The following is a 17,795-nucleotide window of genomic DNA, read 5'->3' on the forward strand; positions in this document are numbered from 1 at the left end:
ACCAAACACACATTCAGACTAAAGGAACCAGCCTGTTTGGAAAATGAGAGAAGTAGAAAGTACAGGTATTTGTGTTCAACATGTAAGAAGTAGAAAGTACAGGTATTTGAGTTCAACATGTAAGAAGTAGAAAGTACAGGTATTTGAGTTCAACATGTAAGAAGTAGAAAGTACAGGTATTTGGGTTCAACATGTAAGAAGTAGAAAGTACAGGTATTTGAGTTCAACATGTAAGAAGTAGAAAGTACAGGTATTTGAGTTCAACATGTAAGAAGTAGAAAGTACAGGTATTTGAGTTCAACATGTAAGAAGTAGAAAGTACAGGTATTTGAGTTCAACATGTAAGAAGTAGAAAGTACAGGTATTTGAGTTCAACATGTAAGAAGTAGAAAGTACAGGTATTTGTGTTCAACATGTAAGAAGTAGAAAGTACAGGTATTTGTGTTCAACATGTAAGAAGTAGAAAGTACAGGTATTTGTGTTCAAAATGTAAGAAGTAGAAAGTACAGGTATTTGAGTTCAACATGTGAGAAGTAGAAAGTACAGGTATTTGAGTTCAACATGTAAGAAGTAGAAAGTACAGGTATTTGAGTTCAACATGTAAGAAGTAGAAAGTACAGGTATTTGAGTTCAACATGTAAGAAGTAGAAAGTACAGGTATTTGTGTTCAACATGTAAGAAGTAGAAAGTACAGGTATTTGAGTTCAACATGTAAGAAGTAGAAAGTACAGGTATTTGTGTTCAACATGTAAGAAGTAGAAAGTACAGGTATTTGAGTTCAACATGTAAGAAGTAGAAAGTACAGGTATTTGTGTTCAACATGTAAGAAGTAGAAAGTACAGGTATTTGTGTTCAACATGTAAGAAGTAGAAAGTACAGGTATTTGAGTTCAACATGTAAGAAGTAGAAAGTACAGGTATTTGAGTTCAACATGTAAGAAGTAGAAAGTACAGGTATTTGAGTTCAACATGTGAGAAGTAGAAAGTACAGCTATTTGAGTTCAACATGTAAGAAGTAGAAAGTTCAGGTATTTGAGTTCAACATGTAAGAAGTAGAAAGTACAGGTATTTGAGTTCAACATGTGAGAAGTAGAAAGTACAGGTATTTGTGTTCAACATGTAAGAAGTAGAAAGTACAGGTATTTGAGTTCAACATGTGAGAAGTAGAAAGTACAGGTATTTGGGTTCAACATGTAAGAAGTAGAAAGACGCTTTCACACCGCGGTACTTTTCCCACTTTAGTTCATCAGAACTAAGTACAGATCGCGTTCACACCAGCATAAGTCCCTGAGGGAGGATTAGGCAAATGAGTCACTGACGTCACTTCGTCTTCTTCTGCTCTGGGTTTACTGGAAGGCTGCAAACAACTTCACGGCGTATACTGCCACCCGAAGTCCCCGGCCGGAAGTCCCCGGAGTTGGGGACTGGCTTCAGTAGAATCTGCTGGGACTCCCAGCAGCTTCTACTGAAGCCTTCAGAGTAAATCGCCAGAACGCCGACACCTCCTCATCTCCACCGCTCCCATGTTTTATTTTGTGTTGCCATAAGTTAGTCTCTCTCCGTTGGTGCGCGGGGCTAATGCTAATGCTAATAATGCTAATGCGAGGATAATGAAATTGCGGCTTCACAAAACGTTTTTAGAGTTTTACAGGGCGTGGTTTGCAACTCGCCCAGCCAATCAGACATAGGAACCTTTGCTCTCTAGCAGGGACTGAAAAGGGGGTAAAAAGGTTCTCATGAACTCGTTTTAGTTCCGGATGTTTTTGGTTTGAACGTGACATTTCGGAACTATATCAGAACTAAAGTGGGAAAAGTACTGCGGTGTGAACGCGCCTAATGTAAAAAGTCGTCTGATAATGATAAATATGTATTTCCAGTCCCGAGTGCAGCTAGCAGGAAAGCCATTACTAGACTGTGGTGAAAACCAGGAAAACCTTCTGTGGACTGACATTGTTTATTATCTTTAAGATGGAAAGGATAAGTGTCAGGGTCAGGCAGGATAAAAACAATCTAGCAGTCTCAACAAAAAGCTAACTTTAATTTATAAAAAGCCGATGACAAAACACACGGAGGAAATACATTTCAAAATAACACAGGCAGCTATACACAAACAAAACTAAATCATGGCAATAACTTTTGCTTTGAGATTTCTACATAAAGAACCAGTCAGACCATCATTTGTCCGAAGTGGATTCGTGTCTCTTTTTATCATTATTCTGTCCATGCCACCGTAGCTTAGGTGTCATTGCACCCATGTGACCTTATTCATGTTCATATAAACTGATTCAAAAGAGAATTTCAAAGAAAGAAAATGAGTTGTATTCAATCTTTCCTACGTGGCAAAGTTACATTTACATTACCAAGAAGAGTCTCCTGCTCAGATCAGTTTGCTCGGACTCAGAGTCGATGTCTTCCATGCATGTGTTTAATTTAGAAACCTAACCTTTGGCTTGCCTCAAGCTCTGGATATAGTGCTTCAGGAAGGAGTCCCGGGTATTAGTCAGCATTTTATCACTTCCTGTTGCCCGTTTAAAGAGTTTTTAATCACCTTTTCTCGTTAGCCAGGACCTGTTGTATTAATGTAGAATACACACTCAACTAGTCATACTCTTTAGTCTTAAAGTAACTCAAGGTGACTGCAAAGAGCTGCAGGAATGAGTCCTAAAACCCTGAAATGAGCACTTCCTGTCCCCTGTATGGAGGTCAATGGTTTTCTGAATGTGTTTTTGGTCGTGAGCCTGTAAACTGGGCCAGGAGTCACAGCTGAAATACTTTAGCTTATCGTAAAACTCCCTCTGGAGGAAACACAGGGATTTTAGCCTCTGAGACCATTTACATGCACTCAAACCTGTAGAACACTAGAGGAAAGGGAAAAACCACAAAAAGCCAAACAGGGCCTCTTTAAGCAGGACTTTTACCTTTACGAGAGTATTTTTTACAGCGTGGTTTTAGTATTCCTACTATCTGTGTACTTCCTCCACCACTGGATATACTTTACTACATTACATAGCATCTTTGGGATTTGAGACCTTTTACTTATTTCTATTTGAGACCTTTACATTTGGATTGTCTTTTAATTTCTCTTTGCCTTGTCTTTTTACGCTGCTGCAATGCAAACATTTCCCAAATTGGTAGTTCTTATCTCATCTTATGCTGTGACCCTTTTTTAAATAAACCGTTCATCGAGAGAGAGAGAGAGAGAGAGAGAGAGAGAGAATATTTCTGAAATAAAATAGCATTAAAAAAGTAAAGAAATATGTATATACATGTGGAAATACAAATCCCCAGTAACGTCAATGTGAGAAAATGAACAAATAAAAAAGAATATGATAACAAAAAAAAAGATAAGAAAGATCTGTGTGTTACAGTAAATGTGTGTTGGGGTTTTTACTCCTCCCCTCCTCCCTCCTGCTCTGTGATTGGTCAGCAGGCTGGGTAAAGTCCGCGCGCGCGCCTCTCCCGCTGCGCACACGCGCTCCTGCAAACTGAAGTGAAGATGCTTCAGTTTCCTACGCACAGAGCAGCTCCTGAATCCGGCACTGTTTCTCTTTCTGTTCACCCCGCTGGTGCCTGAGCTCCACGCCGAGGAGAGGAGGGTCTGCAGCCGGGATATGGGTGCTCTTTCTCGGGGAAGCTACCTGTCCTCCGCCGGCCTCCTGCTGCTCCTCTGCGGATCCGCGCTCTGCAAAGGTAAGAGCTGGGACATAGAGCCTCCTCTTGGATACGCACTTGTGGTGTTTTTCGCATCAATTAATTATAATTGAACATCAGTTTCTGTTCATTTCGCACTCATGTGTTAGTGATATGCGAAGGTAGGAGTCTCTGTGGCTACTACAAGACATTAAGATAGAACACAACAGAAACACAGACTACACTTGTTCCCTCTTGTTGTTTTTCGCTTTGAATTGATTGTAATTGAGCATCAGTTTCTGTCCATTTCGCACAAGACACAAACAAAACAGAAACACAGACACACTGCTGATTGGAGAAAAGATGATATTGACAGTATGAGAAGCGGAACACTTCTTACAGGTTGTATACTGGGTAAACAGCACTTGTCTTTGTGCCATGCTCGGTTACGCACCACTTGTTCCCTCGTGTTGTTCTCCGCTTCATGTTTTTGTAATTTAGAATCAATCTCTGTTCATTTCGCACACATTGGAGTCTATGTGGCCACTACAAGACATTAAGACACACAGATACAGATACACAGATACAGACACACAGACACACTGCTCACTGGAGACATGGTGATATTGTTGTACAGCACGAGACCGAATGCTTCCCACAGGTTGTATACACTCTTCCAGCTGAAGACACAATGCAGACGGACAGATAGACACTACACATGTTTATAAAATATGATCACATGACTACATTATCAATAAGGCTTCCACAGATTGGTTAGTTTGACTCCTACACCGCACTTTGCTCTTTTCCTTTTGCTCACATTTTGTTAGCAGAGGTAGGGGTCTCTGTGGCCACTAAGACATGAAGATACACCAAAGCAGAACCACAGACACCACTTGTTCCCTCTGTTGGATCTCCAGCGTGTTTTTGACCTATTGCCTCAAACCCATCTTACTGGTTTGGATCCTGACAGTTTCCTCGTGCGTGCGTCCAAGTATTCAAACGAGCAGTGTTTCTCCTCTCCTCTGGTCACAGTTTGTCTGCTATTGATTCTCAGCTCACTGTCGAGTTCCCACACTCTTTCTCTTCTTCATTCACCCTCGGCCTCCTCAGGTCGATGTTAATTGTCCCATTTTCTCTCAGTTCTCTGTCTCTAATGAATCCATCATCGTGCTGAGCAACAGGCGTGTGGAGTGTGAAGCATCCTCTGTGTGAAGCCATGCAGAGTGTGTGTGTGCGTGTGTGCGTGCAGGGTCTACAGAGTGTGTGTGTGTGTGTGTACACTACAGAGTGTGTGTGTGTGTGCGTGCGTGCGTGTAGGGTCTACAGAGTGTGTGTGTGTGTGTGTACACTACAGAGTGCGCGTGCGTGCGTGTAGGGTCTACACAGAGAGTGTGTGTGTGTGCGTGCGTGCGTGCGTGTAGGGTCTACAGAGTGTGTGTGTACACTACAGAGTGTGTGCGTGCGAGCGTGTAGGGTCTACAGAGTGTGTGTGTGTGTGTGTACACTACAGTGTGTACGTGCGTGCGTGTGTGTACAGAGTGTGCGTGTGTGTACAGAGAGTGTGTGTGTGTGTGTGTGTGTGTGTGTGTGTGTGTGTGTGTGTGTGTGTGTGTGTGTGTGTGTGTGTGTGTGTGTGTGTGTGTGTGTGTGTGTGTGTGTGTGTGTGTGTGTGTGTGTGTGTGTGTGTGTGTGTGTGTGTGTGTGTGTGTGTGTGTGTGTGTGTGTGTGTGTGTGTGTGTGTGTGTGTGTGTGTGTGTGTGTGTGTGTGTGTGTGTGTGTGTGTGTGTGTGTGTGTGTGTGTGTGGAGGAGAGACGGGAACATAAGAACAGCTCTGTGCCTTTTTTAAACGTGATCTAAAGGGAATGATGTCTCGTGCGCTTTGTGGTTTGTTTGCAGATAATGCAGTTGCTGAATGCGAGGGGGCTCTGCCTGCCTGACGCATTTATTTACTGCTTTTACATCTGAAGGTTTTTGAGTCTTTTGTTGGAAAGATTTTTCCAGGTTTGCTGCAGATTTCACTGATTAAAGATGGAAGTGTGTGTGTGTGTGTGTGTGTGTGTGTGTGTGTGTGTGTGTGTGTGTGTGTGTGTGTGTGTGTGTGTGGAGGAGAGACGGGAACATAAGAACAGCTCTGTGCCTTTTTTAAACGTGATCTAAAGGGAATGATGTCTCGTGCGCTTTGTGGTTTGTTTGCAGATAATGCAGTTGCTGAATGCGAGGGGGCTCTGCCTGCCTGACGCATTTATTTACTGCTTTTACATCTGAAGGTTTTTGAGTCTTTTGTTGGAAAGATTTTTCCAGGTTTGCTGCAGATTTCACTGATTAAAGATGGAAGTGTGTGTGTGTGTGTGTGTGTGTGTGTGTGTGTGTGTGTGTGTGTGTGTGTGTGTGTGTGTGTGTGTGTGTGTGTGTGTGTGTGTGTGTGTGTGTGTGTGTGTGTGTGTGTGTGTGTGTGTGTGTGTGTGTGTGTGTGTGTGTGTGTGTGTGTGTGTGTTGCAGATTCCTTTTTGAAAGTAACGGTTTGGTGCATAACATGTCTCCAAAAGTTACCATCTCTCTTTATAATAATAATACATTAGATTTTTATCGCGCTTTTCCGATTGCTCAAAACATAAAATCAGAAAAAAAAAATATGAATGTGTCTCCTCCGCTCTTACGGTACGTCCACACGGTAGCGTGCGTTGAAGCTTGCCGGTGCGACCAACAACCAATCACATGAATCTCACGCCCCGGAGACAGAAGCAGGCGGTTTGATTGGCTAGAGCCTGTACTGGCATATGACTCGATTGGCTGACGCTTTCGTCAAAGGTTGAAAAGTTGAACGTTCGAAGCGAGTAACGGAGGCAAAGCAACGAAACGGAACCACAATGCAGTTGGGCAAAGCCTGAGGTCACCCATTCAAAGTGAATGGGAAGCGTCTCTGTTGAAGCAACGCACGCTGCCATGTGGACGGGCCGTTACACCACCTCCATGTTTTCCCGCCTGCAGAATTTCTCCTGATTAGTCATGTTATCTTTCCCATTTTATTTGGATCTGATATGAAGCCCCTGCCCCAAATAATCTCTCTGTGTGCCGGACCGTAACAGATTGAGGTCAGAATCACGACTGAACATACTGAGCAAACTCTCCTTATATTGCTTGGTATAGAGCGGTGCAGAGAGGACGTATTTCCCTCCACAAAAAGCAATGGGATGTCTCCAGAGGGTTTTGGAAAAATGCTCGAAATAAGGTCTGTGGAAAACGAACCTGTTTGATAAATGCACGTTTAGTTCAGCCGGATAATCTCCACATGTCTACTTTTATAATGTTCTAATCCTAAATCTAATGTCCAGAAGCAAAATGCTAACGTTATGCTATAAAGGAGCTACAGCCGAGTCCAGCAGCACGACTTCAACGTCACGCCAACTTCAGATCCATATTCAAACACACAGATTCTAGATGGAAGGAGTTGAAGCGTTTGTTTGAACAGTCTGCAGGAGGCAGGGACTTGCTCTCAAGCAGAACAGAAACTAACTTAGAGGAGTGTTCACGTGTTCGGCGTGATGACGTACAACGACCTCCACGACTTCTGTAGTCCTATTCAGCCACTTGGTAACAACCATCGTTTCTCAGACACGTCCACTCTTCAGAGATCACCAGTGGGGTCACTGCTGATGATTTAATGTAGAACAAAACGTGATCTGTCTCTTCAGTGTGTCTCAACCACAGACCTTATTTCAGATAGCTTCCTAAACCCTATGGAGAGATCCCATTGGCTCTGAGACGAGGGAACAGGAAGTGGAGAAATGCTGACTCACTTCCTGGTTTTAGGACTTGTCACTGCACCGCTCTATTCAGCCGCCTAGCAATGACTTCCCCACACAACCATTCTGTGTTTCTGGGCTGGGAAACGTAACTTCTCCAGATAATGATCGCAACAAAACGTCTTGGAAAGTGTAAATGAAGTCGTCGTTGACTTATGTCTTTGTGCAGTCTGCTGAGATAAAGTCCTCTTTGTTTCGGACGAGCTTTCTGAGAATGTGTGATACGTCATGAGCAGGGTGTCAGAAATCACGTTTCACTCGACACTTAAAGGTGGGTAAGTTTGAGAAACGGCTCGAGATACACTTTTTGTTATATTCCATGGAATGCTCTTAACATCCCGATAGCAATGAATATTATTATATATATATATATATATATATATCTGAAGTGCTTTGACAAAAAATCCATCAAAACATGTCATCTGTGGAAGCCGTGGCGCTGTAAAAAGCTTGAGCTGGTTTCTCTAAAATTACCTTCACAAACTTTAACTGACTAAATGTTTTGATGGAAACATGATTTCCCCCAGATATTGGTCGCCACAAAATCTTTGTTAGGTTTAGTGAAAAATCATTGTTTGGCTATAAATACATATATTTATATTTATATATATATATATATATATATATAATAATAATATATGTAACGGTACACGTGTGTACCGAAGTGCACCGAACGAATATAACGTTAAACGTAAAAAATGGAGAACGTGAACAACTTCTTGGAAGTAATCTCAGGTGCTACGTCGCAGCATTCAGAGTAATTCGCTCACATTGGGTTCAACGCATCATAGAGCGAGCAAGTCATTTCATTGGAGGAGCTGGTCACAGGGATGCGTTCAAATGTAGTCAGTAATTTGAGGAACTGTCTAAATGGCGAACGTAGATAAAGTTGAGCTCGAAAATCCTCCAGCATCATTGAAGTCTCCGGTTTGGGAACATTTTGGTTTCGAGTTACGTCCAAGGATGACTGACAAAAAAAAGACAGGTGGACCGAACCAAAGCTGTTTGTCGGCATTGTTCAACTAACATTGGTTACGCTGCTGGCAATACATCAAACTTCCACACTCATTTGAAAAGGCATCACCTGAACGTGAATAACACCGGTACCAAAAGAAAAAAGACTGAAGTGCAAACCCAACTCCCGCTCGCATTTAAGCCTCCACCACTCGCAACAAGTTCAGACCGAGCCAAAGCTATTACAAACGGCAAATCTCCTTATGTTGCCATGTTAGCAAAGCGCTACCTGGCTGTATCTGCTACCTCTGTCCCTAGAGAGGCTGTTCTCCACAGCAGGAGACATTGTTAGCCAGCAGATCTGACCTTTCAGCAAGCAATGTGGACAAGTTCATCTTTCTTTAAACAAACATGAAAATACAATGACAAGCAAGTCCTAATGTCAAACTGGCTGCTTAGGTACGAGTACAGTACAGTTCAAATACAGATTACTTCAGTTCATCGAAATGCTGAACCTTAATGTTTATTTTATTATATTTTGTATTTATTTGAGTGAATAAATTATTCACAGTTTAATAATAATACATAAAAAAATAAAAAAATAGTTTATGTTTTGTGATAATTTTTTCTGCTGTACCGAAAACGTACCAAACCGAACCGTGACCTAAAAACCGAACCGAAATATTTGTGAACCTTTACACCCCTAAGATATATATCGATATATATATATATATATATATATCGATATATATATATATCGATATATCGATATATATATATAGATACGTGGAAATGAAGTTGCCATTGACTACACGCAGGTCACTAAAAAGTCTGCTGAGTTAAAGCCCTGTTTGTTTCTGCAGACTTTGATTGGACAGGAATTATTTGAAAGTCAAAAACAAACGAAGTCAGGGTGAAAACATGCTTCACTCAAAACCTTATTGAAAAAAGTACATTTTTTGGAATCCAGGCACAGAGCCTTCGGTGTGGCAGCCCCCACCCTCTGGAACGCTCTCCCTGCGGAGATCTATTTGTTGTTTCGTCTGTCTGGTTGTCTGACTGCCTGACTCCTGTTCTTCTATATAAAGCGATCTTGGGTCTCATGAAAGGCGCTTTATAAATCCAATCTATTATTATTATTATTATGCTTAGGAAAACAATCAATCTCAACAAACATTGGGACAAATATTCCACAGTTAGGGTTAGGGTTACAACGAGCATCAGCGTTTCTGGACTTTGAAGGTTTAGCATGCAGATGGTTTATTAAATATGAAAGTATTACATATTAACACCATAGTCAATAACACACAACAACGGAACATTTCACAACAACACACTGTACACAACACAACAATGCACCAAAACATATACAAATGTGTTGAACCATTTGGAAAATATACACGTGTTCTGTGCATTGACTCGTAGATAAAGCCAGCAACACTTTTAGATTTAAATGCAGTACAGAAGTCTCTGAAGGCCTCCGTCATGTGTGCAGCACTCAGTGACACCTTGTTTCTCCGGATCCTCAACAACTCTGTCAGCGTTGCATTTCTGCGCACGACATCCCGATCAGTCAGAGAAATGTTTGAGATGTTTGGGATGTTTGGGATGTTTGGGATGTTCAGATGTTCAGATGTTCAGATTTTCGGATGTTCAGATGTTCAGATGTTCAGGATGTTCGGATGTTCAGGATGTTCAGGATGTTCAGGATGTTCAGGATGTTCAGATGTTCAGGATGTTCAGATGTTCAGATGTTCAGGATGTTCAGGATGTTCAGATGTTCGGATGTTCAGATGTTCAGGATGTTCAGATGTTCAGATGTTCAGGATGTTCAGGATGTTCAGATGTTCAGGATGTTCAGATGTTCAGATGTTCAGGATGCTCAGATGTTCAGGATGTTCAGATGTTCAGATGTTCAGGATGTTCGGATGTTCGGATGTTTAGATGTTCAGATGTTCAGGATGTTCAGATGTTCGGATGTTCAGGATGTTCAGATGTTCAGGATGCTCAGATGTTCAGGATGTTCAGATGTTCAGGATGTTCAGGATGTTCAGGATGTTCAGATGTTCAGGATGTTCAGATGTTCAGGATGTTCAGATGTTCAGGATGTTCAGGATGTTCAGATGTTCAGATGTTCGGATGTTCAGGATGTTCAGATGTTCAGATGTTCAGGATGTTCAGATGTTCAGAATGTTCAGATGTTCAGGATGTTCATATGTTCAGATGTTCAGGATGTTCAGATGTTCAGATGTTCAGGATGTTCAGATGTTCAGATGTTCAGGATGTTCAGGATGTTCAGATGTTCAGATGTTCAGATGTTCAGGATGTTCAGATGTTCAGATGTTCAGGATGTTCAGATGTTCATATGTTCAGGATGTTCAGATGTTCAGATGTTCAGATGTTCAGGATGTTCAGATGTTCAGGATGTTCAGGATGTTCAGATGTTCAGGATGTTCAGATGTTCAGGATGTTCAGATGTTCAGGATGTTCAGATGTTCAGATGTTCATACTGTCTTATCTCATCTTACTAAACAAATAAATCTGAGTGTCTATGCATTAGAGATGTTGAGGTTTAGGTGTCAGAGCCCTTTCGTGACTTCCTGATGGATGAGTTATCAGATTAGCACGTAGCATCCCCTCCTAATGAAGCCTGTTTACAGATGCAGGAGGCGGGGTGATTACATGCAGACTTCCTCTTCATTTCAGACTCGATAATTCATTTCTGTGTAGCAGGAGAGTGGGTGTGCATCGTAGAGTTAGGAGAGTAATGATATCAGAGGATTATCTGATATCTGAGGAGTGTTGATGTCACCGGGTAATTCAAATGAGGCATTATTGGATCTAATATAAGCACATTTTCTCTCTTCATATCAGCCTTTCTATCTGTTGGGCGTTGGACTCTTTACACTGGGCTGTTGTTGTACATCAAGGAATGAACAAATGAAAAAGAATGAATGAAGTTTCTGGAATAAAGGACTCAAACCGTACACATTCATCCAGAGCTAACGAATCAGCTCAGTCAAAGTCAACTTCAATTTTTCTGTGTGTACTAGAGATGTTAAGATTCACCGATTCGCATCGGTGCACCGGCATAAACGTTCAAGATGCGAATGCACCGGTTGAAAGAGTGCACATCGGCTACAGTTTGGGTTGAACCGGGTTGAACTCGCGATGCATCGATTGCGTAGCGTCTTTGCATCGGTAAAAAAACGATTCATTCATATAAAATCCCCTCATCTTGTCAACACTCAGCAGAGACGATCTTTGATATTTGCTTCGCCACTACGGAGAACGAGAGTCTCAGTTATCAACACACACGGAAGTTGAGGAGAAAGAGAAACACAGCGCACCGAAAAATACCTACAAATCAAACGTTTGGCAACACTTCGGATTGTTCAAGAAAGACGGTGTAATAGTCATTTATGCTATATAGTTGACCGCAGGTCATGGAGAGTAATAAGGTATCCGTAGACCTTTGTATGAGGTATCTTTATTACTTAACAGGTCTACAGCCATGATACATAGATCCGTCCTAGATGCGGACTTGCATACACACAGTATCACTCCGCAGCCGCACCCCATCAGTAACGTCCTGATGGTATATGTGCGCGGCACTATTACTACAGACGGTCAACTTGAAAAATCACTCGCAAATTGTTAACGATGCCGTGCCTCTTTAAAGTACACAAGTAGTACGAGGAACTTAGCGACGCACATAAAGAGGCGACGTGGGGTCTGCGGCTGAAAAGAGAAACCTGAAAGTGAGACATATGAGTTAAATCACTCAGTGAGGTGTTCTGTCAGAGAGAGGTGTTTAGCTTACAGTAGCCTGTGACGGCCAATAATCATTTAAATGTCTTCCTTACTGTAAGCATTTATGAAATACCTGTTTGTGAAAGGTTATTTGTTTTCTTTATTGTTCAGATAGAAACCACTGCTTTCTGCTCACTGGTGAGTTAGCCTCTGAGTGTTGAGCACATCAGGCTGGCAGCTGTATGGGCATTGCTCTATGGTAGCTGTTATTTGCACATTGTTAATCATGAGCAATGCATCCTTACATTGTTTAACTGTGAGGTGTTATAACATTGTACTCTGGAGAGTTTTTAAAGGTAAACAAATAAACGGCATGATGGGATGTGCAGTACCAAATATGTAAAGCACTTTTTTGTTAATGTAGGATTTTCTGCATATAAGGAATAAAACAAAAATCCTCTGTCGTACCATATTGAAGTATCATTATTTTTGCATCGTGTTGAATCGCATCGTATCGCCCCGAATCGCATAATGTTGAATCAAATCGTATCGAACTGTATCGTAACAGGGGTGAATCGTATCGTATCGCATCGCCTGGTGTTTCAAATGTATCGTTAATGTATCGTATCATGGCAACATATCGAGATGCGCATCGCATCGGCCTCAGTGATGGAGATGCACATCCCTAGTGTGTACAGAAGAGAGATCAAAATAAAGTTTCCAACAATCCCAAATGCAATAATACAAATATATAAATATGTATAAATATGTATATCCTCTATATATACAACCAACAGACACATTTACACATATGCACACATTCAGATAAAACACCAATCAATATATACAAAATAAAAAAACAGTCACTTCAATATCTTAGGGAATGTGCAAGATTATCCATCGCAGCGTAAAAAAGTGTCTGGTGCTGGAATTGAGTGTCTGAGTGTGTGGGGAGTTATAGTCCAGTGGGGGAGAGGGGGGAGGGAGGGGGGAGAGTTCAGTCTCCTGACAGCCTGATGTAAAAAACTGTTCTTTAGTCGAGTAGTGCTCGACCTCCTCTTGGCTTAGCACGTCAGATTAGTGCCGCACGGTTCTGAACAAGCTAGTTACTCCAACAGTGATTTAATAAATATTTGTGGCATCACACGCATATACTGCAACGCCATGAGGGATAGAGAGGAAGGGAGCCCTCGTGTCACAGGAAGATTATAACAGAAAACTCCCACGACTTCTTTGCTGTCGCGACGGCAGAACTGCGTCACAACATAAGAGCCTATTTCAAAAATGTTTCCGTCGAAAAAAGAGTTTCTGAACATGAAGAAATCTAACCGCTGTCTGTCTGTCACCTTTTGACAGCAACACGTGTCTATTTTGAATCATGGGAAGCGTCAATGTGCATACGAGACGTTAAGGGGTCGTTCAGTACATTTCAGCTTCTCCCAATAGTCTTTGTATTTGGTGCACATTAGCATAGGGACCAATAATCAAGCTGTCCTTCGTGTCAATACAGACACTGTCCTTAGTCCCCTGCCGTGTGTGTGTGTGTGTGTGTGTGTGTGTGTGTGTGTGTGTGTGTGTGTGTGTGTGTGTGTGTGTGTGTGTGTGTGTGTGTGTGTGTGTGTGTGTTAGCTTCTTCCAATAGTTTTTATATTTGGTGCTTCTTGCCCCCCCCCCTCCGATCCAACCTGCTCCCACTTTGCTTGTTTTTAAATCTCGTCTAAAGACCTACTTGTTCTCCCGTGCTTCTGCAGACCTCGTATCAGTCTTTGTTTTCTAAATTGGGGTTTTCTATTTCATTCTGTTTTAAAATGTTTGTTTTTTTGTAATTTAAATCTTTATTGTCACATTAACATGGCATTAACATGCTATGTTACAACAGCATTACAATCATGTTACAAAAGGCCAGCAAGGCAAAATAAAATACAAGTTAAATAAAAGGCTATGTCTTCATGTTATTACACTATTGAAGATACAGTACATGTAACTATTAGCTATTGTTCCAGTCAAATGTCTTTGTGTAGAGTCTTTGTTTAGAGTCTTTGTTTAGAGTCTTTGTTTAGAGTCTTTGTTTAGAGTCTTTGTTTAGAGTCTTTGTTTAGAGTCCTGTGTAGAGTCCATTTGTCCCACTTTCTGTTGACTTGTGTTTATTGCAATCTGAAATGATGAGTCAGTCATCAAAAAGATTTCTTCAACAATTGTTACCCATCGGTTTTTTGTTGGCCGTGCTTCCTTGCCCCAATTCCTTGTGAAAGCTTTCTTGCTGTCACAAATCATTTCCTCAGTACATGTATATAAATAGAGTACCAAACAACTTTTAGAAACCTCATACCCAATTCATTTACGTATTTCCTGACATATCATTTCCCAACATACAATTATTTTTCTCACATTGCCAAATAATGAGAGAATGGTCAGCATGTTGTAAAGTGTTTTGAATGTATGAGAGTTTTCAGTCTGTGGCTATAAGTATGGTTTTATCGTCTCATGCTTTTACATTTGTTTCTTTTTGTCGGTTTTGTCTAAATGTATTCATGCTGCTTTTGATGTATTCAGTGATGTACAGCACTTTGGTCAACTCTGCTCTTTTTAAATGTGCTGTATACATAAAGTTAGATTGGATTGGTGAAGCTGTCTTTCATGTTGGACACATGGTTTTACCTCTGTTCCTCCTTTTCAGGTTCAGAACAATATAAGAGTCAGCCGAGTACAATCTGAATCTGAACCTATTTCAGCGGTTCCCAACCTTTTTCAACTCAGCGCCCACTTAAGAATCTAAAATGTTTTTGCGGCCCACATTCAACCATAAACAATACGGAGGCTAAATAAAGTTCTCAGAGTACTTTTTATTTTAATCAGAAAAGGAGCTGGCCATCAGTAACAAACAGACATTTGTATTACACGGTTTAGTTGAATACTCAATTCTGATTGGTCAATTCAGAACATGTGACACGTTGTAAATCCAGTAGAACAGACCGCTGTCAACGACTGTAATGACCGTTGCTTTCCACACAAATCATCATGTTTTGCAAATTATTTGGTGGCCCACTTGCAATGCCTTCGCGGACCACTAGGGGGCCGAACAAATACAATATAGAATAACACAATAGGAGTAAAATAATAAAACAATAATTCTAAACAATATAAAAAAAACTAGAAACATATAGAAATGTCAACTAGTGTTAAAAGCGAGTCCAAAGAGTTGAGCTTTTAGCAGAGATTTAAACGGTTCAATAGACTGAGCACTTTTGGATTTGGTGCTACAAAGGACGCACCCAACCGTGGAGAAAAACCTCAAGTTTCATTTTATTTTACTGTGTACACAGCTTTTCATGAAAACAGACAAAAGGTCAAATCTGTTATTTTCCCTGAGAGAAAGAAAAGGGTCTCTTGTATTCCGCCTGCCACCCCCAGAATGAATCATCACAGCGAGGCCCTTCACAGCGCAGATTTACATTTAAATGAAACCAAATGGCTGTACACTCAGAAATGATATACAGTAATGATGATGGTAATAAAAGCAAAGTCCTCCCTCACATTGGACCGGCTCCTGCACTCATTTTGCAGGTACAGTTATTGAGTAATGTCTTTGTCGTGTCGAGACTATTACCTCCACATTTCAGCGAGCGGATTCATCAGCGCTGCCTAACTTAATGTGGTCGGCCATCAGCCTGCAGCTCGTTGCATGTTGATCACATCTTTCTTCCAGCGGCTGCACGTCATCTCTTACGCTGCGAGGCTCTGACGCATCACAGGTGGGTGAGCACCGGTTAGCATCTGTTGTGTAAGAGAGGACTCGTATGCATACTTTTATTATTCATTAAGTATCTCATGCAAGGCGAGGCAAGTTCATTTATACAGCACCTTTCAACACAAGGCAATTCAAAGTGCTTTACAAAAAAGACATTAAGAAACATATTATAAAATGGCATGCAGTGGTAGCAAAGAACTTTGAGGTATTTTAATTAAATATTTCCATTTTATACCACTTCAGACGTCTACTTTATTATATTTAAGAAGCCAGTAGTTTACCTTTTACTCCACTACTTTTATCTGACAGCTTTCACAGATTCAGATAATTAGCAAATACAAAATAATATACCCCCATTTTCATATACATTTGGGCTCTAAAGGAACTGCAGCACGATCACATGACTTCACGTCACCACCGCTAAGCTAAAGGCGGCTAATGTTGGGCTATAAAGGAACTATAGCACGGTCACATGACTTCACTTCACCACCGCTAAGCTAAAGGCGGCTAATGTTGGGCTATAAAGGAACTACAGCACGGTCACATGACTTCACGTCACCACCGCTAAGCTAAAGGAGGCTAATGTTGGGCTATAAAGGAAGTACAGCACGGTCACATGACTTCACGTCACCACCGCTAAGCTAAAGGTGGCTAATGTTGGGCTATAAGGGAACTACAGCACGGTCACATGACTTCACGTCACCACCGCTAAGCTAAAGGTGGCTAATGTTGGGCTATAAAGGAACTACAGCACGGTCACATGACTTCACGTCACCACCGCTAAGCTAAAGGAGGCTAATGTTGGGCTATAAAGGAACTACAGCACGGTCACATGACTTCACGTCACCACCGCTAAGCTAAAGGAGGCTAATGTTGGGCTATAAAGGAACTACAGCACGGTCACATGACTTCACGATACCACCGCTCAGCTAAAGGAGGCTAATGTTGGGCTATAAAGGAACTACAGCACGGTCACATGACTTCACGTCACCACCGCTAAGCTAAAGGAGGCTAATGTTGGGCTATAAAGGAACTACAGCACGGTCACATGACTTCACGTCACCACCGCTAAGCTAAAGGTGGCTAATGTTGGGCTATAAAGGAACTACAGCACGGTCACATGACTTCACGTCACCACCGCTAAGCTAAAGGAGGCTAATGTTGGGCTATAAAGGAACTACAGCACGGTCACATGACTTCACGTCACCACCGCTAAGCTAAAGGAGGCTAATGTTGGGCTATAAAGGAACTACAGCACGGTCACATGACTTCACGTCACCACCGCTAAGCTAAAGGAGGCTAATGTTGGGCTATAAGTAGTAGGTTTGATTTCAAGCTGCAAAAAAAGGTAGTGAATATAACTTGTCATCTCTGAGTCCTGATGGGCCGATCTGCTCTCGATAGTTTCTGTTTTATTTAATCTGAGCGGACAGCCTCACAGCTGCAGATTCCTTTGATCTCAGTCACAGATGAAATCAGTCTGTCCACTCCAGAAAAACATGTTTGTGTGTGTGTGTGTGTGTGTGTTTGTTTGTGTGTGTGTGTGTGTGTGTGTGTGTGTGTGTGTGTGTGTGTGTATATGTGAGCCTCCAGTCATACATCTTCTTTCTGTGATTTGTTTTTGCATGTGTGAAAGAACTCACTGAGGATAAAAAGGAGAGCTCAGTGTGCTGTTGAATGACAACAAAGGAATGAGGGTTTTCCTAAAGTGGCAATAAAAACCATGTTAGCTTTAACCCATCGTTATGTAGTAAGTGTTGATTGCACCGTGTTATGGCTGTAGAATAATGAAACCATCACATTGGTCGCATACAATTCAAAAGATCCCTTTCACAATAAAAGCCTGAGATAAAGATACACTGCCTGCAAGAGAGCATTTCTCTAAGAGGAAACTCAATAACAAT

General features: G+C 41.5%; 1 protein-coding gene across 1 annotated transcript in view; it reads left to right on the plus strand.

Moving 5' to 3' along the window:
* The first annotated feature begins 3,484 nt into the window (after window positions 1-3,484).
* Window positions 3,485-17,795, plus strand: part of LOC307043332 (netrin receptor UNC5D-like) — a 254,270-nt gene continuing 239,959 nt past the window's right edge. The window contains 1 exon segment of the mRNA XM_079687717.1: window positions 3,485-3,689. Within this exon segment, the coding sequence (XP_079543843.1) occupies window positions 3,611-3,689 (79 nt within the window). The 5' untranslated portion in view covers window positions 3,485-3,610.

Source organism: Notothenia rossii (genome assembly GCF_949606895.1).
Source record: "Notothenia rossii genome assembly, chromosome: 6".
Lineage (NCBI taxonomy): Eukaryota > Metazoa > Chordata > Actinopteri > Perciformes > Nototheniidae > Notothenia > Notothenia rossii.